The 25,470-nt window shown below is 42.4% G+C and overlaps 7 protein-coding genes across 13 annotated transcripts; 2 read left to right on the top strand and 5 right to left on the bottom strand.

The window, feature by feature from the left end:
* Window positions 1–1,870: 1,870 nt before the first annotated feature.
* LOC124315403 (ervatamin-B-like) lies at window positions 1,871–6,366 on the bottom strand. 3 transcript variants are annotated; one of them, XM_046781063.1, is made up of 9 exons: window positions 5,966–6,366; window positions 5,745–5,897; window positions 5,504–5,674; window positions 2,914–3,056; window positions 2,786–2,855; window positions 2,693–2,717; window positions 2,584–2,624; window positions 2,354–2,511; window positions 1,871–2,284 (listed from the first exon to the last, which is right to left on the bottom strand). In XM_046781063.1, exons 1-9 carry the CDS (start codon window positions 6,071–6,073, stop codon window positions 2,077–2,079), a joined length of 1,077 nt encoding a protein of 358 aa, XP_046637019.1. In that variant the 5' UTR covers window positions 6,074–6,366; the 3' UTR covers window positions 1,871–2,076. The 3 variants fall into 3 exon arrangements, with proteins under 3 accessions (XP_046637019.1, XP_046637018.1, XP_046637020.1); XM_046781062.1 differs by lacking the exons at window positions 5,504–5,674; window positions 5,745–5,897; window positions 5,966–6,366 and adding exons at window positions 3,148–3,276; window positions 3,342–3,479; window positions 3,557–4,508; XM_046781064.1 differs by lacking the exons at window positions 1,871–2,284; window positions 2,354–2,511; window positions 2,584–2,624; ... (1 more) ...; window positions 2,786–2,855; window positions 2,914–3,056 and adding exons at window positions 4,092–4,718; window positions 4,808–4,965; window positions 5,035–5,075; window positions 5,138–5,232; window positions 5,299–5,438.
* Window positions 6,367–6,445: 79 nt separating this feature from the next.
* Window positions 6,446–8,586, bottom strand: LOC124315417 (ervatamin-B-like). Of its 2 annotated transcripts, XM_046781087.1 has the most exons (9): window positions 8,490–8,586; window positions 8,138–8,415; window positions 7,913–8,062; window positions 7,698–7,850; window positions 7,498–7,634; window positions 7,327–7,421; window positions 7,221–7,261; window positions 6,986–7,146; window positions 6,446–6,912 (listed from the first exon to the last, which is right to left on the bottom strand). In XM_046781087.1, the coding sequence occupies exons 2-9, from the start codon at window positions 8,264–8,266 to the stop codon at window positions 6,705–6,707; spliced, it is 1,074 nt and encodes a 357-aa protein (XP_046637043.1). In that variant the 5' UTR covers window positions 8,267–8,415; window positions 8,490–8,586; the 3' UTR covers window positions 6,446–6,704. The 2 variants fall into 2 exon arrangements, with proteins under 2 accessions (XP_046637043.1, XP_046637042.1); XM_046781086.1 differs by having other exon boundaries at window positions 8,138–8,507.
* A 49-nt stretch (window positions 8,587–8,635) lies between these two features.
* Window positions 8,636–10,238, bottom strand: LOC124315485 (mitochondrial glycine transporter A-like). 2 transcript variants are annotated; one of them, XM_046781195.1, is made up of 7 exons: window positions 10,131–10,238; window positions 9,927–10,057; window positions 9,784–9,859; window positions 9,537–9,722; window positions 9,303–9,470; window positions 8,950–9,195; window positions 8,636–8,839 (listed from the first exon to the last, which is right to left on the bottom strand). In XM_046781195.1, the coding sequence occupies exons 1-7, from the start codon at window positions 10,236–10,238 to the stop codon at window positions 8,813–8,815; spliced, it is 942 nt and encodes a 313-aa protein (XP_046637151.1). In that variant the 3' UTR covers window positions 8,636–8,812. The 2 variants fall into 2 exon arrangements, with proteins under 2 accessions (XP_046637151.1, XP_046637152.1); XM_046781196.1 differs by having other exon boundaries at window positions 8,802–8,892.
* Window positions 10,216–10,786, top strand: LOC124315679. Its single transcript, XM_046781499.1, has 2 exons — window positions 10,216–10,467; window positions 10,531–10,786. Exons 1-2 carry the CDS (start codon window positions 10,267–10,269, stop codon window positions 10,645–10,647), a joined length of 318 nt encoding a protein of 105 aa, XP_046637455.1. The 5' UTR covers window positions 10,216–10,266; the 3' UTR covers window positions 10,648–10,786.
* A 3,711-nt stretch (window positions 10,787–14,497) lies between these two features.
* On the top strand, window positions 14,498–19,504 carry LOC124315484. Of its 2 annotated transcripts, XM_046781193.1 has the most exons (5): window positions 14,498–14,887; window positions 17,519–17,563; window positions 17,696–17,821; window positions 17,904–18,445; window positions 18,556–19,504. In XM_046781193.1, the coding sequence occupies exons 2-5, from the start codon at window positions 17,519–17,521 to the stop codon at window positions 18,572–18,574; spliced, it is 732 nt and encodes a 243-aa protein (XP_046637149.1). In that variant the 5' UTR covers window positions 14,498–14,887; the 3' UTR covers window positions 18,575–19,504. The 2 variants fall into 2 exon arrangements, with proteins under 2 accessions (XP_046637149.1, XP_046637148.1); XM_046781192.1 differs by lacking the exons at window positions 17,519–17,563; window positions 17,696–17,821; window positions 17,904–18,445; window positions 18,556–19,504 and adding an exon at window positions 15,245–17,026 and having other exon boundaries at window positions 14,516–14,887.
* A 1,713-nt stretch (window positions 19,505–21,217) lies between these two features.
* Window positions 21,218–23,214, bottom strand: LOC124316021 (DNA-directed RNA polymerase II subunit RPB1-like). The gene is made up of 3 exons (XM_046781757.1): window positions 23,145–23,214; window positions 22,921–23,065; window positions 21,218–22,841 (listed from the first exon to the last, which is right to left on the bottom strand). Exons 2-3 carry the CDS (start codon window positions 23,062–23,064, stop codon window positions 21,342–21,344), a joined length of 1,644 nt encoding a protein of 547 aa, XP_046637713.1. The 5' UTR covers window position 23,065; window positions 23,145–23,214; the 3' UTR covers window positions 21,218–21,341.
* Window positions 23,215–23,713: 499 nt separating this feature from the next.
* Window positions 23,714–25,445, bottom strand: LOC124315411 (lactosylceramide 4-alpha-galactosyltransferase-like). Of its 2 annotated transcripts, XM_046781076.1 has the most exons (3): window positions 25,347–25,440; window positions 25,103–25,259; window positions 23,717–24,937 (listed from the first exon to the last, which is right to left on the bottom strand). In XM_046781076.1, exon 3 carries the CDS (start codon window positions 24,830–24,832, stop codon window positions 23,876–23,878), a length of 957 nt encoding a protein of 318 aa, XP_046637032.1. In that variant the 5' UTR covers window positions 24,833–24,937; window positions 25,103–25,259; window positions 25,347–25,440; the 3' UTR covers window positions 23,717–23,875. The 2 variants fall into 2 exon arrangements, with proteins under 2 accessions (XP_046637030.1, XP_046637032.1); XM_046781074.1 differs by lacking the exon at window positions 25,103–25,259 and having other exon boundaries at window positions 23,714–24,937; window positions 25,347–25,445.
* Window positions 25,446–25,470: the final 25 nt, after the last annotated feature.

The following is a 25,470-nucleotide window of genomic DNA, read 5'->3' as shown; positions in this document are numbered from 1 at the left end:
CACTATTTCCTCACAATTCACTGTGCTAGTTATTTCATTTTTCCTTGGCATTTCAAGTACAAAATCCTTATATAAATTAAGTGAAATGGTTAAGCAGATTACCCGGGTAGAATTACAACATCTTGTAGGTTAGTAAATAATGTTGCAAAATCTTTTCATTCATGAGTTAAAAGCGGATAGTTGAAACCGGTGCGTATTGTGAAACAGCCAACAGACACACGTGAAAAGAAAGAAGAAAATAACAACCCAAAAATCGTTTGACTATATATTTGATTGAGCGAGATGACGACTTGTGTCGATCGATCGGGCAGTCCCGCTCAAACTGGTCGTCTGTCCTCTTCCATCCGATTCATGTAAGTACAATCGAAAGAATGGACCAAAAACGCACTTTTCCTTCTTCTGTTTATCTCTTTATCTCTCTGCAATTCCATTATTCCCGTTATAATGGATATCTTAATATTATACACAAAGACATTTCCATCAGCCAATCCTTTGCGGGCGATAATTTTTCAAAAAATAAAAAGGGCGGGACGTTTGAATTTTAAAAAAGATTTTAGTTCTTTTCTTTTTGTTACCCTCCAATACAGCCTTGTAGTTGTGTAGCCTTTATTCTTTTTTATTCGACCGTCGTGTTCTTCTTCTTCTTTTTCTTCTCGGACGTGTCGGACATGAAGAAAAATAAAAAGTCCTTCGAGCCGAAAGGCATTTCTTCTTCCCAAATGCCGACGTCCATTTCAGTCTCTCGGCACCAGACACTATACCTATAGGGTCTCTAGATATATGTAGGCCTTGTTTTATATGCATAGCGGGTACATAGAGTATATAGAGTGACTTCTCAATTTTTTGGCCCACACCAAACTGCTGGCCGAAGAGAGAATAAAACAATGTGTAGGCTACATATTTCTTGTTGGGGCTAGACATGTCGATCTTTGACCCAATTTTAATCTGGAAAACAAAACCAAATCATCGTCATTTCGGAAACGGGTTTAATATAATATGGACGGCGGCGTAATAATATCACGTAATAAGAACCACGGCTTCAATGAATAATATAGGCTGCTGCTGCCGAGATAACCAGAATTTTCGGTTTGGCCAACTATCAAAAACATTCGAGTCGGGTGATGTAACCAAAAATAACAAAAAGGGCCCTGGCTCCTTAATGGACGTATTAGAAGCATGAAGCATGAATGATTCTCTCTCGATTCTCCCGCCGTGATATTTTTTCATTCTACGGTAGCGGGACTTTAGCCAATTTTTAAAAAAGCCCAACGGGGAAGCGAAGCAGAGCGGCAAAAAGGGCGTGAGCCACACTCACACACACACGCCAGTCACGACCTTGACTTAAAGGCGAAACCCGACCGTGATAATACGCGCGCGCCCAAGAGGAAAAAAAAAAGTCGGGAATCAAGGCAAAAAAATTTTAGGGATAGTTCCAAATTTGACCGCTAGATGGCGGTGGCGTTTTTTTTTTTTTTTTTTTAGTTTTTTTTTTTTTTTTTTTTTTTTGGATAGCGCGCCATTATACGCCATAGCTTTCATCGTGACAAAATCAACTGAAGACAGTGGCATCTAGCGGTCAGTAAATAAGGGTTCCTAACAGAAGGACTCCACCGACGATAGAACTCCAGACACAAGTTCTCCTTTTTAGTGAGTTCTACCTTCGGGCACTGGAGTTCTATTGTCGGGTATTTTTAATAATATTTAAAAAAAAGAGTTCTACTGTCGTTGGAGTTCTACTTGTCTATGCCTAGAGCTTAGTCGTAATTTATTAATCCACTTAATACTTAATACATTGCGAAATACTGGCCCGACACTCGATGGCAGAGTGTATGGGGAATTGTCATTTTCGTATAGTATTGGGTAAACCGTAAACGTGTGTGTAGAGTGTAATTTCGTTTGCATAAAATGTAATCACATAAACAACAATTGGTCTCGGATTTCTTATAGGCGGTTATAAATAATGAGCTATATATTCAAGCTGCATTGCATTTAGTAATTCAGTAAGCAAGGGTCGAGGAATAAGGTAAAATTGTTTTGGGAAGGCTGCTGGAAGTCGTTGATATCGGATGTCACTTATTATATGGTGGCGAGAAATGCGTACTCGGCTATGCGACATATGTTGACGTTGCGCTTCATAAATATGTAGCCACTCATACCCCAAGATGTTCCCCACGAATTGCGGACTATCCAGTAATCGGTGGAGTTGGTCCTGCCGTAACCCACAATGAGAACGCCATGATTGACAGTTCCATTCTTGCAGGTGTCGTCGTCAAAAATGCCTGACCTGAAATGAATATCAGAATATCAAGTCAATCAAATTGATGACGATTCAAATAAAAAAAGAGTATTTTACTTGTAGAGGGTGAAATTCGAATTGGTAACGATAGACACGGCGATGGGACCCTTTTGCACTGCCGTCAGTATGGCTGTTTCATTTTTAGCCAAAAAAGAGTATCGTGAAATTTTGCCAACCGTTGGAGTAACGTCCTTGACAAAACTGCAATTGCCGACCTGTCAAATTCCAGAAATTCATGAATGAGCCGTCGAACATATTCCTACATTTTAGTCAACTCTATGCGTTACCGCTGCCTTATAAGGATATGTGGCATTGCTCGCCTGTCCACCTGAAAAACGATTTGCAATTCAAGTATCATTCATTTCATTTGTTCATTTGACAGGAGAATTACGATACCAATAGCCATGAGGTAGTCCCACGCCTGCGACCGAAAAAATGCGTTAAAAGTCAAAACTCAGAGCGGTTATTTAAAAAAGAAATGAAAGATACCTGCGAATAGAATCCACCGTTGCATCCTTTTGTGCCGTAACTGCTGCTGCAATCAATCAGCTGTTGTTCACTATTCAGAAGGAATATTAAATGAAGTTTGAATTATTTTCCAAATGGGTAACTTATACCTGAGCAGGAGAGGAGTTTTGGTTCCGTTATTGGCGATACACGTCTGAAACTCGACTGCTGCCGTGGCTATGAAAGCCCAGCATCCACCGCACGGAGACTGGATCTTGACAGGCGGCATGCAGGTGTGGTTGCGTAAATCCAGCTGAAAATGTCCCGCGGACGACCATTTCAAACCATTCAAATGAAAAACAACATTTGAAATCCTCTCGAATCTTGTATGCAAATATACTGACCGAAGGAAGAGTTTGACGATTTCCGACGCTTTGCACGGCACTTTCGGAAGGGGCCACCACTTCTTCCGTGTTGACGAATTCTTTGGGTATTTTCACGCCCATTAGGTAGGTATCCCACTCTTCCTCGCTCTAGAAAAGGAGTAATAAAGACAAGTCGACGTTCTTTATTTTTCATAATTTGTTTGAATTTTTACTAGATCTGCGTAAATATTCTCGCCTAGAACAAAAGGGCGATTTTGGTTATTGTGATCATCGATGACGGCCCTCCTCTTTTTCCAGCGTTTAAAGTGAACTCGCTCTAGCGCTCCGGTGTAGGTCTTCTTGTGTCGTTTCTGCAGATACAATCAACAATTGTGACAGTTAATTTAGAACAAGTGAATGAGAACAAACAATTGGACAGTATAAATACCTTATAGTCCTTGAATTTGGTGAGATCTTCCACCGTCTCCTCTTGGGCTGAGGAGAAACTGACGAAAATGGCGAGAGATAGGAAGCAAATGTTGACCAACTTCATTTTGTCGTGTGTTGCCTGCTCGTGGGTTGGCTGGACACTGACTACGAACCTCTCCTTGGACGGGTGTAACTCGCATGGGGACATCCCCAGCAAAACAGCTCTTGGTGTTAATTGTTTCTTTTTTTCAGGTCGTTAACCCTGATACGGTACTGTAATACTTGGATGCGCATCGAAGAAAGCGCTACCAACATGACAATAATTTCAAACGACTTGGGAAAACAGATAAACCTCATCGGGGAAAGAAAAAAAAAACCCTAACCGAAGTATAAATACACGACATCTTCACGGTCACGATGCAGACCTGTATTTGATGGCACAAGTTTGAATAACCTTGGCTTCAATGTTGGCGGTTGTCTTCAATGAACCCGAACCGAATTGTCACCGGGATCCTACGAACAATCTAGCGAAAAGGTTACAGAGTACAAATTTCCTCTTCAAATATGGCCTTGTGTATTACGATCGGATCAATCACAACCGCAATAATTAAAAAAAAAAGGTTAACTGCCGAACGAGAAGGTGGTTAACACGGCGCTTAACCACATCAACAGCTGCAAGTTCCCCCCACCCCCAAAAAGGTCGAATATTAAAATATTATACTATACGATTGTATAAACGTGTAAATCTCAGAAAATTAAGAAAAGGTACTTTCTAAAACTGATGCGTTAAAATGGCCAGATAGTTAAGGAAATAAAAATATGGGACAACTGCTGTTACTTGTTATTACTTTTGTCGCACGATTGCGGCTGAACTTTTGGAACCGTTAAAGCCATGCGAACCAGCGTAAATGTTAAATTTTAGGTAATACCAGTGGATATGACGACCTGAAAAGGGTGAAAATGTGAATGGAATTTAAATCGTGGCAAGGAAAGCGAAGTCGGCCAAGCGACACATGTTTACGTTTCGCTTCATCAGGACGTAGCCGTTGAGGCCCCAAGAAGTCCCCCACGAATTGCGGACTATCCAGTAATCAGTGCCGTTGGCCCTACCGTAACCCACCAAGACGACGCCGTGATTGATCGTTCCATCTTTACAAGTTGCGTCGTCAAAAATCCCTGAGCTGACATGGACAAAGAATCATTTCAATGACCAGCGGATAGATTTTATATGTAATCCATTTTTCACGAAATAGAAGAGAAGGAGAATTACCTGTAGAGAATAAACTTGGGATTGGCCACAATGGAGACAGCGATGGGTCCTCTCTGCAGTGCCGTCAGTATGGTCGTTTCATTTTTGGCCAGGTAAGCGTATCTGGAAATTCTGCCTGCCACCGGAGTGACGCCTTTGGTGAAATTGCACGCTGCGGACTGTAAAAAAAAAAAGCAAACTGTTGGTTCAAAAATGGCCAGATTCTATTAATGCAACGTATTCATTACCGACGCCCTATAAGGGTAAGTCACATTTGTTGTCAACCCACCTGAAAGGATTGCCAGTTTATTTCTGTATTATTTACAAATTATTTATGAATTACTATTATACCATTGGCCATAATGTAATCCCACGCTTGTGAATAGAAGCCGCCGTTACATCCTTTGGTGCCATAATTTCCACTGCAATCGATTAGCTGCTGTTCACTATATTCACGGTAAAAAATGTAAATTCAACTCACTCGCTAGGAATAGGTCTTAACGTATGTCTACCTCAGTGCCAGAGACAATTTGTTCGTGCTCTTTAAACACGTCTGATACTCGACTGCTGTCGCGGCGATGAAAGCCCAGCATCCACCGCACGGAGCCTGAAACTTGACGGGAGGCATGCATGTGTGGTTGCGTAAATCCAGCTGAAATTTTATTTCATTTTTAATGAATTAGGACTTTTATAATATGGAAATGAATCGAAACTCACCGAAGGAAAAGTTTGGCGGTCGTCGATTTCACTTATTTCTTCAGTTGTATTTTCAGTTTCAGAATCAACTTCTGTGGTCGTTTCAACTTGTTCATCTACTTCCTCCTCAGTGCTGATGAATTCTTCCGGCACGGTAACACCCAACAGATACGTCTCCCATTCCTCTTCACTCTGTGAATTGAAAATAAATTTTCAATCTTTACATTCAGACTAATAATACAGATTCACGCTCAATTGATACCTGATCTGCGAATAAATTGTCGCCCATTTTGAACGAACTTTTCCGTCCCGATAAGGTCCCATTATTGTGCCGCCGGATAGTCGCCCTCCTTTTCTTCCAGCGCTTGAAATGTACTCGCTCCAGCGCTCCATTGTACTTCTTTTTGTTTCGTTTCTGTATTTAATCAACAGTTAAAAATTCATTAACTTAGTGCCTATTGCTGTAAATTATCCAATGATTACCTTGAATTCTTTAAATTTGACCATTTCTTCATCTTCCGGGTCGTCGTGGGCAGCTGAGATGACAGCGAAAAGGGCAAGTGACAGGAAGTAAACGGCAACCAACTTCATGGCGATGAATGGTGGTGGTCTGTAGCTCGGCTGGGCAGCGAATGATCTTACCTGATCAGCAGCAGCCGGTGTCAAAGAGATTCCCAACAACTTTTCAGGGTCGTTACACTATCTAACACCCGACGACACGCCTAAACGCGACGGCGGCAATTCAATCCGAATTCAACCTCCAGCAACTTTGCGTATTTGACTGGTGATATGACGAAGCATTTCAAAAAGAAGCAACTCAACTACGAGCTATATACGGTCATCTCCAACAGCTCGACTAAGTTTAAGAGAGCACTAAAAACGCCTCGTGTCACGTACGTTTTTTTTACCAACCTATAAACTGGCGTCGTATACACATAACGATTTTCTTTAAAAAAAGAAATGTCATGCGCCTTGGATTTAATAAGGCGTTACAACTTGTATTTCGAACGCAGAGCCAAATCGGTTTGGCCGAACCACGGTCAAACAGTGTCGTTCTGTTAAAATAAAATAAAAACTTACGTCAGTTCACCCCATCTGAGAACAACAGCTGTTTCCCCGCCAGCGCACAGTTAACATGCCAAGAGACCGGCACACCATCTACGTTGTTTCGTTTGAGCTCCATAAACTATTAACGAGCAAAGGGAGCGGCCATCTTCAAAATTTAGAGCAAGGCGAGGAAGGCGTACTCGGCCAGACGACAGATGTTGACGTTCCGCTTCATCAGGATGTAGCCGTTGAGGCCCCAAGAAGTCCCCCACGAATTGCGGACTATCCAGTAGTCGGTGCCGTTGGCCCTGCCGTATCCCACCAAGACGACGCCGTGATTGATTGTCCCGTTCTTGCACGAGTCGTCGTCAAAGATCCCCGAGCTGAAATTTTAGAGAGAAACCATTCGAATGTTAACAAGGAGCCGAATTAATAATCAAATGAACGCTCAACAACCTGTAAAGGATGAATTTAGAATTGGCTGCAATGGAGACGGTGATGGGCCCCCTCTGCAGCAATGCCGAAAGAATGGTTCTTTCGTTGCTGTCCAGGTAAATGTATCTCGATAACCGACCGCTGACTTTGGTGATGCCTTGGCTGTATTGACAAGATCCGGCCTACGCGGTTTACCACCAAAGAAATACAACTAAGAGGAGTCGGCTCATTTCAAAAAGCTTTAAAGTAACCTTACCGTTCCTTTATAAGGATATGTAGCGTTGGCCACCTGCCCACCTGCAAAGACAATTCAACGTAAATTAACTTTGAAAACTAAAGCGTTTTAACTTGATAGTTAATACCCATGTTGATGAGATAATCCCAGGCATTTGTGTAGAAACCACCGTTGCAGCCATTGGTGCCGTAGTCGAGGCTGCAGTCGATCAGCTGCTGTTCACTAAATTCAATGGCAATTACCTTTAACTCTTTGAGCAGTGAGCGACCGTCTATCGCTGAATAAAAAATGAACCTACCTCAACCTGACAGGTGAGGTTTTGTTCTTTAAACACGACTGAAATTCAACGGATGTAGTGGCGATGAAAGCCCAGCACGCCCCACAGGTTAACTGACTCTTGATGGGCGGCATGCAGCGGTGTCTGCGCAAATCCAACTGACGACAAACAAACTCTTCCATCACACACTGCATTTATCGATAGTTTTGAATTGACCTTACCGACGACGGGATTGTTATTGTGGAAGAAATCACCTGCCGATCTTCAGCGCTCTTGTTCGGATCGACAGCTGTCAAATCCTTGATTCCCAACTTCTTCAAATTGAATTGGCCAGGTATGACAAGGCCCAGTAAAGAATTCCATTCTTCGACAGTCTGCAAAATGCGAATTATTTTAGGTACATTCTATTTGCATAGTTCACACTGCAGTCCTTTACTTCATCTGCAAACTGGTTGTCCACCAACGTGAAGGAGCTGTTGCCGAGCAAAGCGGCCTGGTTGTGTTTGAAAACCATTTTCTTCCTGTTCTTCCAGCGTCGATAGTAAGAACACTGCGCTCCTTTGCTGTACTTTTTCCTGTATCGATTCTATCAATTTCAAAAGAAAAAACGTCAGTCTGAACACAAGTGGTGAGAAATTGAAACGATGGAACACACTTTTACCTTGAACTTTTTGAACTTCACCATGCTGACGTCCACATCGTCTTTAACATCAGCCGAGGAGACAAAGGCGAGGACGGTGAGAGATAAGCAAAGAAACAACGTCAACAGTTTCATGGTGAAGCCAGTCATCTGCTCTGCATCTCGACAAACAACAGCGTACAAATATGGAGCCACTTATATAGCCGAGCGAGACAAGTGTCGCAGCAGCAGAGCATGGCAACCAGCTTTAACTTTTCAAGTTTCTTTCATATTAACCATATCCCTGGCGGAGCACTAACCTGTAAGAAATATTATCCCAGAGCCAATAAAAAAATATCCCATAAAAGGAAAAAGAAGAAAACGCGCTGGGTACGTGAGCACGGTGGTCGAGCACGGTTTTCCAACACCTTTTATCCCTGCCGAATAGATACACCCCCCGTGGAGTTGTGACGTTACGGTTGATCGGTGACCAACAAAAAGAGCGGAGAAAGAAATTTTATATTTTTTTCCAAATCCCCATTCATTAAACGGTGTCCAGTTTATTTGGAAAAATAAACAAGGGAATAATCTCTATTATGTATAGTCGTTTATACAATCCCGTTTTCTGGTTTCCATGATGCAATGTGCTGGGTATTTACCCAGCTGACTAAAAGGAAGAAGAAGAAAACAAAAAGAACGAAGGAAGATGACGATTTTCTAGGCCACTTGAAACGAATGCATGACCTGGAGCAATAAAAAAAATAAGAGGATTTTTCTCATCGTCGCACGGTCTAGTGCTGGAAACAAAAATACAGTCTTGAACGTTTTCTATTGAAATGGTTTTGCTCCCTTACTTTGTCGTAGACGGTCCAGGATAAGGCGGAGACGAGGCTTCGGCGGACTAGGCGAGGCATCAGACCGGAAAAGAAACCTTTAACTCCCAGGCGGCGGTAAACAGAGAGGACAGCTTCCCGTGTGCGGTGCTGATAGCGTGACGGGAAAAGCTGCATAGAAGTCTTGACGACGTCGGCCGGATGAGTAACCACGGAGGCGACGATGCCCGCCACAAGTCCACAACTGAAGCTCTTGCCCATGGTCGACTAACAAACCGGAAGACGGAATTGAAAAAAAAAAAAAGAATCGTAAATAAGCAAAAAAGAAAAAAAAGTAAAATTGATTTTCCCTCGTTTTGGTTGATTGAACTTACTCCCGGCTGGAGTTGTTTGAGTTGAGTGTAAACTGCGTAGTAGACGGCCGAAAACGGGACATCCCTCGCGAGTGTTGCTCCCAGGCCTGTCATCAGCCCGCGCCCACCCTCTAAGCGGTAGATGGAAGACAGAGCTTCAGCCACGTTTTTGTACTTAAAGTGCCCACTCTACTTGATATAGTTAAAGTTGTTTTTACACTTGCCTTTAGATCAAAACTGTATAATGTCTGTTACCTCGAAACGAGTTTTGATCACAGTGAAAGGCATCAACAAAACTCCAGCCACACATCGGGCAGAGGCTGCAACAACCAGAGCGTGCCAAGGATCTAAAGGCTTGTTTCCTCCCTCGAGAAGAATGCTTTGCATGACTTCGAGGGATGTGAAATATATGGCTACTCCAGGCACGCATCTCCACAAGGACTGAATGACGAGAGAAAAATAATTTAGATCAAGTTGAAATAGAGAATTACTGTATCATTACTGGGATTAATCCAGACCATAACGTTTTGGGTCCTTCCTTCTGTACAATGTGGCCGAATACCTGCATCATGCCTCTCCTTCAACAAAACAAAAGCAGAACATCATTATCAATACAACACAAATGCACAGCTAAAATAAGGTAACCTTTGCTGAGTGCTTTGTCCGAAAGCGGCATTTTCTTGCAATCGAGTCTTGACCACATCAAAAGGCTGAAACAGAACTGTGGAACAAGCCCCAGATGATGCACCAGATACAAATGCACCTAAAAATGAAACCTGCAATAAAAGAGTCTTGCTGAGTTGCTGTAATGCTTTTCAATAATACATGACCCAACAAATATAGACTTACATGCCGTTTTTTCCTAGTGCTACACATTTCAGCTTTATAGTCATATTTGTTATCACTGGACAGACGAGCTAGTTGTCGTCTGCTCTGCGTTTGTTGACATTTGGCCATTCGTCGTCTGTTGTGTTATTAAAAAAGAATGGCCTCCGCTTCTTCTTCCAGTGCGAAATTACTCTACGGCGATTCGAAAGCCAGAATTAATCAAAGAGTCAGATACACAATCGATGGAATCGGTTCCTTGTCCAGAAATCTCATCAGATCTTCAAAATCTTCCGAAACTTTGATGCAATCTGCCAAATTAACCAGTCAGCAAGAACACATCCTCGAAGCAGCCGATTTGGTATCTCCTTATATTGTAATATGTAATAATACAACATTTTTTGAACTTTAAGTATTTTTTTAGAGTCTTAGGAAAATGCAAGTACTTGTGACACATTTGGGCTACCAGCTGGAGTCGATTGAAAGCAATGCCAAAGCGTTTGCTGATGTCAGAGAGCAATTCCAGGGACTCCAAGACTGAATCCAATCTCACAAAAAACAATTTCACCTGCTATTTTATCACAGCATCTTGCACGGGTTGAGAAATGTTCATTTCTACTCATTTTTAAATAATTATTCATGTCAAGTTGTCAACTAATACAAATAATCTTTTTCTCTTATCTTTATATTATCAGTTTGAGTCAATCATTGATTGGGATGATAATACTGTAGTCATTTCAGTCTATACTGTTTTCTTGCAGATTCACAAGTCATTATACTCAGATCACAATAACTCTTTTAGATATAGGTTTAAAGTAGCGAAATCAGCACGTTTTTCTGAATTACAGATCGCCGTGGAGAAAAATGTCCACGGTAAGAAGTAAACATCAATAGCCAGACTCATAGGTTCTTTATCGCTAACCTAAAACTAACTTTAATTTGATGACAGCAGTTTCAAGATATTACGACCAGTGCATCGCCTCCAGTACCAACAATCAGCGCCACTGTAGTGACGCAACAACCGGAAGCTAATGAAATCAGACTACCGATCGACAATCCAGCAGTAAAGAAAGTTTTGAATCAAAAATGTTGTTGTCGTATCTGTTGGAACTCCTGCTACCAGTGTTGTGAACATTGCGGAGATGGAGATGGAGATTGTTGCGATTTCGACTGTGATCTCGGTGACGGAATCGGCGGCTGTTTAGATTTGTTCTCGGATGACTGATGAACGCGACAGAAAATTATTTCAAATGTGCTTAAAAGCCAGTCAATACAACCCGAAAGTTTCCTAATACAAGTCGTTAACTCAAACTGCATATTCGCTTGAATTAATATTTCAAAGATTATGTGTAAAGAGTCTGAATGCCATCTCACAAAACAATTTCACCTACTATTTTATCACATCATCTTGCACGGGTTGAGAATTGTTCATTTCTACTCATTTTAAAAAATAATTATGATTACCGGACGTTTCGGCACCGACTAGTAGGTTAGTCACATTCGGCACTACCTACTATCATTTCGGCACTGTATTATTACAAAATACAAATTCGGCACTATGGAAAATGGTTTAATTTTAAGAAAATAAAATAAAAATTATACCAGGGGTACGCAATTACGCCTGGGGGAATTTGCAGCGGCAAAAAAATATCCCACTTGCGGGTGTGTTGTAAATTATTTAGGAAGATTGAAAAAGGGTAGCTTTTTATAATTAGAATTACTTTTTTGCTTAATTACTAAACTTACTGCTTCTACTGCTTAATTCATAAAAAAATAGTGATTCTTTATTTAGCCATTCAAATTTGAAACACATATTTACTGATACATTAACCCCCATTTCTCATTTACAAATTTTCAATTACAAATTTCTATACAATCCCACAAACCAATATTGTCTGTTTTTTATTACTTACTTAAAAAGTAAATAGAAATAGTGCTCATTTTAAAAATTTAGAATTAAAATTTTTTCTAGGCATAAATGATAAAATGACTTTAATTCATTAGAACAGTCAAAAATTGACACCTGGTTGATTGGTGCCGAATCGGTAAAAAGACGGTGCCGAATCGTCACTACAAAGTGCCGAAAGTTTTTTTTTTACAATTCAGTGCCGAATCGTCCGGACACCATAATTATTCATGTCAAGTTGTCAATACAATAATCATTTTCTCTTATCTTTATTATCAATTTGAGTCAAGATTGTGATTGATTGCAGCAGTTTATTTTAGTCTACTGACGTTCTGGTGATTCAATAGTCATTATAGTTCATTACTCAGATCACAACAACTCTTTTGTGATCTAAATTTAGTTAACAGACTCTGCGAAATCAGCGTATTTTTACTGAATTACTGTAACTCGATCGCCGTAGAGAACCATGTCCACGGTAAGATGTCTTCAATAATACCATAGGTTGGACTCATTTTGGGATCTTCATTGCCAACTTTAATTCGATAGGAGGATCAGCAGTCTCAAGATATTACGATCAGTGCATCACCCCCAGCACCGAGCACCGCTACTGCAGTGACGCAACAACCGGAAGCTAATGAAATCGGACAACCGATCGACACTTCAGCAAAGGAGATATTTTGCGAACACTGTTGCGAAGTCACAGTTCATCTCCTCAAATGTATCAGCGGCTGTTTAGATGCATTCTAGAATGATTGACGACGCCAAGCCAAAATCGCTGTTTTGAAAGGCGACAAGGAATTTGTTCAAAATGTCCAGTATTTTAAAAATCCGAATGCAAGTCTCGTTAACTCGCACACATTTTTAGATGTCATTTTCCCCTGTTTTATTTAGTTCGTAGAGTTGGAGAAAAGTTGAATGAGTAGGCTACAACTCACATTGTTAAATATATACGTACTCTGGCCATGTTAACTTTTTGGCTGGCTTTGCTGGCTAACACGCTCGAAGCATTTCAGAGCAAAAAAAAAGGGGGAAATGAGGAGACGACGTGACTATCTACTACGTAACTCCGCGGTTGTTGTAGCATCCGCATGCCAAGTGCCGAGTGGCGGTGGTGGTGGCCAAGCGTACAGAGTCACGCGGAGATCCGCGAGTGTTGCAGCTGCCAGCAGCTGAGCCCCAAAAGCTTCCCCCCATACATGTACGTACGTGCGTGTTTGTTCAATCAAAACATTTTTCACAAAAAAAGTTAAATGACAACTTTTACAATCAACAATTTTTCTTGGCTTTCTTCTTTGGCGCAAAAATAATGGAGATGAATGACTCTAATCATTCTTTAATTTGATTCATTTCATTGAAATTCTGCAATTGCTTCATACTTTGATAAAAGTTGGTACCGTACCGTTCCGGGTGAATCGATTCATCATTTAAATACGAAAGATATCGTGATGTGTCATTCTCAATCTGTTTTTCTTTTTCATTTTATTTTAGTTTTCTATGTAAATCAAACTGAATGAAGATAAAAAGAAATAAGATGTAGGTTAATGTGTAGACGATCCCGGCGTCGCTTTTGAACTTTTGCGCCAGCACGCGAACGCTTCATTATGTGAACATACTCTATTGCGTCCCGTCAAAAAATCAATAAGAAAAATAGGTCTTATTATTACTATTGCGTTCATGTTGCTGCTGCTCGTACTACATCAAAGAGAGAGAGAGAGAAAACCTTGGCGGGTATGTTGGTTGGTATAACCGCGCACCATTCGTCTCTCTCGGAAACCGTCACGAAAAAAAAAAAAAAATAAATAAAATTCACCGCATCAATAAGACGCGTCCCGTTTCTATCCCCGAACGAATCAAATATTTAAAATATAAAAAAAAGAAGCCAAACTCAACTTTGATTCGCTCCCCCCGAAAATAATAATTCACATCATATCATGTCCACCAGAGGATAGCCAAATCAGCTTTTGATTCAATCACGCGGCCCTTTATATACTAAACTATAAATAATATCTATATAGAGAACACACACACACACACACGTTAGATAGACGAGAAGGGTTCGGTGAAATGGAGGAACCCCTTGTGTGCATTTCCTTATGGAGAGAGAGAGCCCGTTGGCTGTGCCGAGCGGACCGATCAATAAATGATGCTCTAGATTCCCACCCACCACCACCGCCAGCACCAGCCCGTTAGATACACTGGGAGTCTCTACATTGGCTGTCAAGCCAAGCGCAGAATATCTCTTACATATCCCCTTCACCCATTTTCATAAACTACACTTGATTGTTGTTGGCCATACTTATCTCCCATGTTGTTCATCGTCTCTCGTTTGGGCCAGAGTACATAGCTGAAACTCATTTCGACATCCATCCGCAGTGTGGGTAAAAAACTAAAAATCGACCGGCGCAAAATAAAGCGGATGATTTTTTGAAAAAGAAATATGCGCAGAAGAAACTCTCTACGCCAGAGCAAACATGGCGGGCGCGCTTGTGCGACTGGCTGGCTGGTAGATATTGGGTGTAAGCGACGCGTCAAGTGTAGTTGGCCAAGCTGCTCATGTGTGGAGTTATACAGCGCTCGGCGGGTGCTGGTGGCCACAGCCCAACAGGAGCACAACTCAACGGTCCCTAGTCTAGTGTAGTAGTCGGGTCGGAGACGGGAAAGTCCTACGTACAAGCACAAAGGAGCTGCTGGATGTCCTAGCGCAGTACAATTGAATAACCAACAACTGCAGTGCATTCCTTACTGAAAGTGGTGTGTGTTTTGATATCTGGTGCCAGTGGTTAACAAGAGTCGAATTAATCATCGGCGTTGTGAACTACGGACAAACCGAATTTCAACTTTTCGGTTCGATTTTTTGGAATTTTCCCGATCAAAGGTAGATGAGTTGTTGAATGCCCATTTTTATATCCTTTCTCTCTCTCTCTTTAAATGCCATCGGGCGATATCACGCTGTCGAGACAATCCTACCCCACCAAAAAAAAATAAGACGTGAAATCTCATCCACTGACATGGATTGAGAATCAAATGTATAGTAGTTGTTGCAACTTGTAGAAGGGCAAAAGGGCCAATTCCTATCTCTCTCTCTCTCCTTCTCTGTTTCTCTCTGCTTCTCTCTCACACACACGTATCGATCGTTTTTCTCGACGACGGCCCTCTGGAGTGTATGTCGACTATATACGTGGGGCGTGTCATATTGTTTTCTCTCTCTCTCTTGTTGTTGTTGTTGTTGTAGATCTATAGGCTCAGCGTGCTGGATGAAACGCGCAAGTGATTGCTGGTGAAGAAAAAGGAGAAAACCCAATTTAAACCCAAAAAGAAATTTGATAAACCAACAAGTGCAATTTCTTTGTTTTACTGGCCAGCCTCTCCGATGACGCAATCCTAATTTCCTTAAATTACCAAATTAACCCGAGACGATTGTCACATTTTAAAAAAGACTAACAAAAGAAAAGAAGATGAAGGCCGTTCAATCGGCCATGGCCATCCGGCGCCAGCGTCGGAGGCGGGACGAAGCGTTGCGGGCCAAGGCGCGACGGGCCAGCCACCAGTCGGACCATTTGATGTTGTCGGACAGCGGCGACGCCGGGAGCATGTTGAGCTTGGACGGGGTGCACAACAACAACCACAACGGCGGCGGCGGGAGCCGTTCGGCCGCTCACCGCCATCGTCAAATGATGGGCGGAATCACGACGTTTCACGTCGGAGTCGTTTTCTTTATCATGGGCCTCATGTTGCTCATTAGCGGCATCTTGCCCGGCTACGCCAACCGCCAACATCAATATTGGGAGGAGCCAAAAAATGGCGGTACCACCGCCACTGGCACTTCAACGACGTCGATTTGGAACCGAGACGCAGGAAGCAATCGCAACGCCCCTCTGCTCCTGGTGACGGGATCCTTCCTGATCCTGGTGGGCATAGCCCTGGTCGTGGCCAATCGCATCGCCACTCGACGAGAGGACGAGCTCTTTTCACGCTACATTAGCCGCAAATTGGCACCGGCCCGAATGACCCACCAGCCAGTCTCTTCGCTCCTCCATCCCACGTCGGCCAGCAGCAGCAACGGTCATAAAGACGAGATGGCCGGCAGCAGTGACGACTTGCATCGAGTCATGAGCGAATCTCCTTCCTCCTCCCAACTGCAGGAGCCGCAATGCCAATCTCCCGGCCAACTCGAGTCCATCACTGAAGAATCGGAAGCCGGAGGAGCTGAACGGCCGCCCATCAAAGATGAGCTGTTCTGGACCAGCGATGTGGCGCCGGTTCACCACCACCACCACCACCACCGTGGCCACCATCACCACCACAACAGCAACGCCAACAAAGTGTTGCACTATGATGAGCAGGACAAATGCAATCACGACAATCACAATCATCACGTCGGTTCATCGTCAACCGGTTGAGATGACGACACAATCACATTTGCCCAATCAATTGATATTTCTCTCTATCTACTTCTTCTTATTCTCTACTCTATCTGGCCGTCCTCCATGACCTCCTATTTCTTCCCCCTTTTCATCCTATATCTCTCGACGTACATGATTAATTAAGGCTTCTACTAAATATCATTATAATGGCTGGGCGGCCAAAAGAAAACTATCGTCAATCAACTATACTAATACTATAAAACATCTCATTGATTTATGCTGCTTCTTCTTTAAAAAAAAACAAGTTTCGATTTGAACAAAATTAACTCTCCAAAGTGGGAACACTAAACGACCGACACGATTCGCACAATCATTTTCCTACGTTCTCGCTACCTGCTGTTTGCCTTTTACCAACAATTTTTAATTTTTATCTTTTGGTTTTTTCCCTTTTTTTCTATTCAGTAGTTGCGCGCCAAGTTTTAAAAAATAGCATCCGATTTTTCGTATTTTTCGTATTCATTCGGTAGATTTCTATTTTATGACGATTGCATCACATGAGAAATTAAAAGGGGAAGGCATCAACGGTATTTTGAAAACGCAAAAAAGTCGCGGGCTTGAATTCAAATTGCAGCACAAAATCGCCTTTATTTCTTTATTTAAAAAAGAAAAAGAAAATTCTGGCGGAGCTAATTCACATTGATTTGTTTGTGCTCTCTTTAAGTTACGTCACACACAGCTCAAAACTACACGAAAAAAAAAATTAATTCATTTGAACCGAAAAAAAATTTTGGCGCAAAATCGGGAAATGAAATCAAACCGCGAACAAATTTCAAAAAGGACAAACAACCTAACCAAAAAAACTTAAATTGCAAACACACATTTGCTCCGTTTTACGTGCTGTAGATTGACTTATAGATTGTTTTTAAACATTCAATACAATTCAAATCATCCCACTGAGACCTGACGAATTTTTGTGTTCAACTCTTAACGAATTAATTAACAACAAACATTTCTTTCAAACTGAACGAAAAGAAAAAAGACGAACCAAAAAATCAAACAAAAATCAAATAAAAATCAAACAGAAATTAAAATTTTCTGAGAGAGATGTAAAAACCCAAAAATTGATGTTTCTGCCAAATTAGATGATTGGAGCCATGCCGGCTGTGGCGGTTCGGCACGAACGACAGGTTATATTATTTTGCTGAATTTCATTTTTTTTTTTAATTTGTCAAGAACCCCATTATTGATGATAATGACGACCATTTCTCTGTGTGTGTTTCCGCCACCCGCCCGCCACCCCCGACGACGAATGTTTATAGAAGCAGAGCCGCCAACAAGGAGCCGCTTTCGGTACGAGTCGTGACACGCTGCTCAGCAATGGCGTCTCCACTCACCACATCCGACGCTCATCTCGACCCGTTCGACCCAACCACCTGCCACTCGGAGTACGTCATTTTCCTTGACATTCAAATTACCCGCCAAAACTCTTAAATTTCAAAAACTAAACTATTTCAAAAATTAATTCAGAACCGGCAGCGGATGTGCAGCTCAACGTCGTCCGTGTCGAGCATCGTGACGCCGAGCTACTTGAGTCCGGTGCCGCTGTCGTCGTCGGCCTCGACCTGCGCCACGCCCATCAACACGACGACGACGCTGACGACGCCGCGCCAGCAAATGCGTGAGCCGCTGACGGCCGAGGAGATGGCCACCGACTATTGCTGCTACGGCAAGCCGTGGCAGTTCCCGCTCCTGCACGTCATCGTCATTTCGCTCATCATGGGCATCACGCTCATGATCGTCGGACTGGTCCAGCTCAAGCCCAACGCCGACTCGGAGGCCAAAAAGTATCTCTTCCTGGGCTCGGCCGCCGTCTGCTTCACCGTCGGCTTCATTTCGCTGGCCATCCGCGCACTCCGGCGCTACCAGTTCAGGAATAAAGGCGGAACCATCACCCTGGGGCAGTCCAGCAGGCGCAGCATTCTGAGGGACGAGTCCGGCTACAGCTTTTGCGAGCTGGACGATCACGATCGAGACACTCCCGTCGACTCGATTGCTCTTCTCCAGCAAAGGTTCTAAAAACAAATTTCCTCCAAACAAATACCAAAAAATAAAAATACCAAAAAATTTGCAATTTCTTTTTGATTTTGATTCAAATTTTTCTCTCTCTCTCTCTCTCAAGGGGGTTCGCCACTCCGTGAAATGCTAGAAATTAAAAACAAAAATCTTCCTACCATCGCGTGAATTGTGAATCAAATCTCCATTCTTATACTCGAATAATATCGACATACTATGAAAAAGAATAACCTCCATGAATGTCTTCTGATGTGTCAACCCACACACAAAAATGTTGGGCAGTTAATGCGAACCCCTCGGCGATCGACTCCGATTATTCGACTCGGAAAAATTCCAGAAAAAGAAACCGAGAGTGCCACCACCGCGTTTCTATTTTAAATTTCTCTCTCTCTCTTCCCAGTGTGAGTTTCTTTTTTAATTCTGATTCATTTAAGGGCGTGTCCAAATGTCCTGAGAACGATTTTCGTCAATTCGTATTTTATAACCGTGTCAGTAGAAGACAACTTCAGCATGACTCTGATAGATGAAGTGAAGTTTTAGTTTCGAAAATTTACCACCTTTACAATTGACTGTGTAAGGTTTCGTCTCAACTCGTTTTGCATTTATAATTACGTACTTTTCTGAATATAGTCCAAAAGAGATCATTTGAGTTTACGTTTGTAGTTTACATTCCCGATTATTATACATAGCGTGTAGTTCACTCTTTCCTCATATGTAGTTGAGATCAGCCGTGTGCCAAAACGTTAACTGAGCAAAATTCCCAGGACTATTTATATACAGGACATTGAATGTGATCCACACCAAAGAAGAAAACAAAATGAAAATGAAAAAGACGATTATTCTTTCAAAAAATTTGCGGCGATTTTGACATGTCACATCTTTCGTATTTAAAAATAAAAAACATAATTCTCTTTCAAGGATTTCTACTATACATATTATACAGTATATTATACTATATTTCGATGCTCATTTTCTTCTCTCATTTGATACGGATACAAATCATTATTCGTGTGTGTTATTGTCCGATATACAATAAAAAGGAAACTTTTCTCTTTGTTTGGCCGTTCTTCTTCTTCTTTTATCGACCATTCATTTCGACAATGAACGACGGTCATAAGATTTTCTTTGCACTTTCGATTGTTTACCCACAGAACAAGTTGTGAGGTACAAAACCGAGCCTGATCTACACACGTTCTATTTGCACCGTGACTGAGTCAACAAAAAACTTCAAGAGAAAACAGTTCCAGTCAAAACGCCTAACTCAGGAATAATCGTACTCCGTAATATGTCACGCAATAATCAACGCCACCAAACAGTCAAAAAGGAAGAATAGAGATGAATTTGTCCTACCTTTATGCCTGGGAAATACGGCCAGGCATCCTTCCACAGGTGCTCCATCCATCCGCTAAAAAGTTGAATCCACCAGGGCGAGATTGTGACGTCCTCGTGAATACCCCCACACTCACATGGGAGTACACGTGGACATTTGAAGATGGGAAAAGAAGAGATCCGCCGGACAGCATCGGTGGTTTCTCCAATCCAATGGGATGCAGTTTATCTATATAAAAAATACAAAATTTATGGGTTACGAAAAACTGACAGAAATAAGTAAGGAAAAGTTGAAAGTAGATAGTGGGTAAACCCTGAATAAAACAGGAGGATTGCAAGTTCCCATGTGATACACACTGCACTTATGCAAGTCATGCATCATTAAAATAACTATTGGCAGGTCGCAGGAATGAAAGTGACACAAATCATTATCCTGGTGATGACACAGAGATTGCTACTTGCTGGTGACAGCGGTCAATACCAACACAAGCAACACTTGCATATTGTGTTGTTAGTAACTTGTTATGATGGCTGGCCATGCATTGACATGCATGGCTGCCAGGCATTGACAGGGGGCTTGCATGATAAATGCTAGGAAACTAAAACATTTCACAAATTTGGAGTTCAGGTTTCTAAGCTCTCACAATCATTCTCTTTGAATAACTAAATTTTATTTACCCGCCAAACAGCATGGAGTGTGTATACTCTAGAAAGAGCTGCTAATTGCTAGAGTTGGCACGATGATCACATTCGTGTCACTTAATTTGTTGTGCCTTTTTTCGTGTGTGAACACGTGTACACGTTTCCAAAGAAATGAGCGTTTCGTTTTCTTTGTAATCTTGAACTTTGTGTCTTTCGTTTTTCCATGCTTTTTTGAAACTTGCAAACAAAAGAAAGCAGACGACACTAATTTTCTAATTATCAATACTTAAGATATCGATTGAAATTAAAAAATCGACCCCCCATTAATTCAAACGGATAAAAAACGATCAAAGTGGTTTTTCTCACACACGTCGTGAAATCCTCTGAACGGATCGGGATCATCACAGTATCTATTAGTTCGTCTCAACAAGTTAATACCACAGTAAAAGATAGAAGTTAAAATTTCGCCTGAAAATCGCAGATAGCTAATTACTTTTGGACCGATACAATAAGACCCTCCAGGACCCTCTTGAAAGCCAAGTTTTTGGTGATGATGCACGTTCAAGGTCCTTGTGTGACTTGGTCACAAATCGTTTCCTGCATTCTGCTGCCAAATTGACGTGTAATCATCCAATTAATGTAGTAACCACAGCGATTCAAATAGTATAAAACAAGGCAGAAAATGGATTCAGAATTTGAATTAAATGTATTTTCTATTTTGCATCAACATATTGAATTAAAATTGAATTGGAAATGTTATGTCATCATTTCGAGAACTATAAAGACTCCAAGAAAAACTAAAGAAATAATAAAGATCAAGAAAAGTCATGGCATCATTAAGTGTGTAAACATTTGAAATTGAAAAGTTGAAATGTTAAGGCAGGATTCTGATGACCGAACGACAAACGACCGGAGTTGGGTCTATCGTCTACCGTAGCCGGACATCATGGGTGTCGGAGCCACATCCATAGATGGATGGAATTGTGGATAATGCATAATGGATTTAACTGGAGCAGTCGGAGCAGGGTATTGAGGAACGGGAGCAGGGTAAGATGAAATGGCGTAGGGGGGATATGCAGGATATGAAGGAGCGGGAGCGCTGTAAGATGGTGCAGCGTAAGCAGGAGCTGGGGCATAGGTAGGGGCATAAGTGATAGGGGCATAAGTGGTAGGAGCGTAAGTAGAAGGGGCATAGGTAGAAGGAGCGTAAGTGGTGGTAGTTTCGTAGGTAGGAGCTGGTGCGTAATAAGGAGCCGGAGCTGGAGCGACGTAAGGTACTTTTACGTAGTGAACCGACGTTTTCGTGTGTACGTATGGTGCAATAAGTGGTGCCTTGTAAGGAGCCGGTGTGCTGTAGGCTGGTGGAGTGTAAGCCGGAGGAGTGTAGGCCGGAGGAGTGTAAGCTGGTGGTGTGTACGCTGGAGGGCTGTAGGCAGGTGGTCTGTATGGAGCCGGAGTAGTAGTATACACGGGAGCTGGAGTAGTGTAAACCGGTGTAGTAGTAGCTGGTGTAGTGGTAGTATACTCTGTAGTGTAAACCGGTGTAGTAGTGGTGTAGACGGGTGTAGTAGTAGTGTAAACTGGTGTAGTGGTGGTGTAAGCTGGTGTAGTTGTAGTGTACTCGGTCGTGGAAACGGGTGTAGTAGTAGTGTAAACCGGTGTAGTAGTAGTGTAAACCGGTGTAGTGGTAGTGTAATCCGGCGTAGTTGTAGTGTACTCGGTCGTGGAAACGGGTGTAGGAGTAGTGTAAACGGGTGTAGTAGTAGTGTAAACGGGTGTAGTAGTAGTGTAAACTGGTGTAGTGGTAGTGTAAACCGGTGTAGTGGTAGTGTAATCCGGCGTAGTTGTAGTGTACTCGGTCGTATAAACGGGTGTAGTAGTAGTGTAGACGGGGGTAGTTGTTGTGTAGACCGGAGTAGTGGTAGTGTACTCGGTCGTGTAAACGGGTGTAGTAGTAGTGTAAACCGGTGTAGTAGTAGTGTAAACCGGTGTAGTGGTAGTGTAATCCGGTGTAGTGGTAGTGTAAACGGGTGTAGTAGTAGTGTAAACTGGTGTAGTGGTAGTGTAAGCCGGTGTAGTTGTAGTGTACTCGGTCGTGGAAACGGGTGTAGCGGTGGTATACTCTGTGGTGTAAGCTGGTGTAGTTGTAGTATAAACTGGAGCCTCTGTAGTGTAGACTGGAGCGGGTGGCGCCGGAGTGTAAGATGGAGCCGGTGCATAGGTCTTGCCCTTCTCGTAAGACACGTTAGCCAGATGACCGTAAGGTCCCGATTCGTAAGTCACCACCTGGGTCTTGCCATCCGGAAGGAGAGTTTTGTACTCTCCAACTGCCGTGTATTCAACTCCATTGATGGTTTCCTTCTTGGATTGTTTGTTACCGTAATAGTCGTCGATGGCGTACTCGTAGTTGACAATTTGTTTCTGTTATATTCCACAACATTTTGACATTTTAAATTTCGAGATAATAATAATGAAAAAGGGGAATTAATCTAATTATTACCAGTGCGTAACCGTCGCCTGGCGGGGAAGTATCTCCGGTGACTGTGTAACTGGCCGGAGTGTAGTCGGATCCGCACCAGCTCAAGCTGATGGTGGCGCAAAGCAGAGCAAGGTGCAGATAGCTTTTCAATTGTATTCCGTACATCCTAATTTAATATATTCAATCGAAATAGTATTAATTAAATAGGTTTTTTTTTCACCAATAAAATAATGTTATTAACTTACTTGTTTTGTTTTCAACTGCTGATGATCGAGAGGAGTGAAAAGTACTCAAAGTTACTCTGATGGATTGCTGTTGACAGAATATACTTTTCTATCGTCAGGTGCGAGCCTTATATAGTCAATCTATAATTGAAACGTATTTGCGTATCTATTAACCTTGAGCGCTTTGCGATTTACTTTCATCTGTCGACGTTGGTGCAATTACAATCCGATGGTGTATTGATCGGCCAATTAATTTCAGACATCTAGCAGGTATAACAAAAGGCATTTCTCCGAACTCTTTTCCCCCATCAAGTAGTGCGATAATATTACCATGATATTACGACCATTTTGCGAGTGTCAGGTATATATAGGTGAGGGGACTATACTTGTATATTCAAGACGAGTTGTTTATTTAAGCCCCAGATAATATAGAAATATGTATGGAAGACTAATATCAACCGAAACGTTGGCTGCTGATACAAAAAGAAAGTTATCGCAGATTATGTTACGCAATAGAGGAGGAATTTTTATAAATAAGAGCATCGATCGATCAGGTAATCAGAGCTGCAGTGTAATAGCAAACGTATTCACCGAGATTTAAAAAAAAAGGAACAATGGAACGAGTCTTTGGTTTGGCAAAGAATGGTTTATTGGCAATAGAACGTTGGTTTATGTACCCTATTACATTTCTTGGAAGTTTAGAAAATATGTATCATCTCAATTCAATTTTTCAAACAATGCACAAATGCGTGTTAAGCCAAAAAATCGGCTGCTCCGAAGGCGACGGTCAGAGGACAGTGCTCACGAGCAAGAACCGAGTACACTTGATTTGAATGGACTTTTAATTGTTCCTCCTTGGATTTGCCACTCCAGCAATGGACGCCGTAACTTCCGTTGGTGACCTGGGCCAGTCTATCCGGGGTAGCGTCACCAAACAGGATCTCCCATCCGTTGTTTGAAATTGGCGCAAATTTGTAGTGCGGCAAAATATGAACGTCTGTGCAGTTGTTGGAGTTGGGCTGGCCGCGTTTGACTCCGCACTTCCGGCTCATGATGTTGCTGATCATGGACGGGCCGTGCCACATGTATTCGTTGGGATCATAATACTTGACTAGCCGCTGGATCATTTCATCGATCAGCCAATGGCCGCGCTCCAGGTGCAAAACGGAATTGGTCAACAATTTCATCTCCTCCGTTTCAAACAGGAAAAAATTCCGCAACAGTTTCTCATCCAGCGATTTCAGCGTGATGATGTCCAGGTCCATGTACATGCCGCCACCTTTGAGCAGAGTTAACACGCGGATGTAATCCGACAGGTGGACGACGCTGTACATACTCTTCCGCCATTCTCCCTCGTTGTACCATCCATCCAGCGGAGTCTCGGCGAAATAGGATCGAGGATCGATCATGACGATCGACACGTTCGGGTAATTTTGAAGGACTTCCAACCAGGGACTGGAATAATCCAGTCGATCGGCCGTCATGAAAACTTGGATGGGTCGGCCGGGATTGTTTTTGGCCGCCGATTCGACCGTGCAAGTTTGACGCAATCCCAAATCGCTCCTGCCGCTCGTCTCGTGGAAAAAGATGCGCCGGTTGGAATCGCCACGTTCCGTTTCGCCGCCCGGAAGCCACTTGATGATGCGGATTTTCAATCCGAGCTCGCGGGCGTAAATCTGCTCATCTCGGCCAGCACCTGTGGTGAGCATCAGGAGGAAGTAGAGGAACGCCACTAGCAAGGAGACGGTCAGGATGTTCTTGACTTCCCGGTGACGCCAAATGCAACTGAGGTAGGCGAATCCTTGCGAGCCGAGCTACACAATTCGTTTGGTTATAACATAAAACTGATCAAGCCTGAGACTAATAAACACACAAGAAACGGAACTAATAAACGCAAGGATCTCTACCAGAAAATATGAAATCTAAAATAAGAAATGTCTAATATACTCCTAGTTGGTTAATTATAAGCTACTGATTACGAGCAATGAGACAATTGAATTGACGTTTCAATTTGACGCTATTGATCGCCAAGTAAGGCCACATAGTTGCCACGGTCGATCCTAACACTAGACTATCCCCAAGACTATCCCTAACAGTAGCCCTGGTTGGCCGCATGTTTTCGGCCTGCGACAATTCCTACATGGTTGGCACAAGTCAAGAAAGAGAAAAAAAGAATTGACTTTAATCGGACACTCGTCGACTTGTTTCATCCTTTAAACTTACCGCCAAATTGTTGAATGTCCAACGTCCCATTTTTGCGACCGACCAGCTGCCGACTCCAAGGCGAACTGAACGTTTTATTTTATTTTTTTTTGTACGTGGCAAATCACAGGTTGAAGGGAACCCA

Source organism: Daphnia pulicaria, chromosome 11 (genome assembly GCF_021234035.1).
Source record: "Daphnia pulicaria isolate SC F1-1A chromosome 11, SC_F0-13Bv2, whole genome shotgun sequence".
Lineage (NCBI taxonomy): Eukaryota > Metazoa > Arthropoda > Branchiopoda > Diplostraca > Daphniidae > Daphnia > Daphnia pulicaria.
This window is presented reverse-complemented; position numbering and strand designations above follow the sequence as displayed.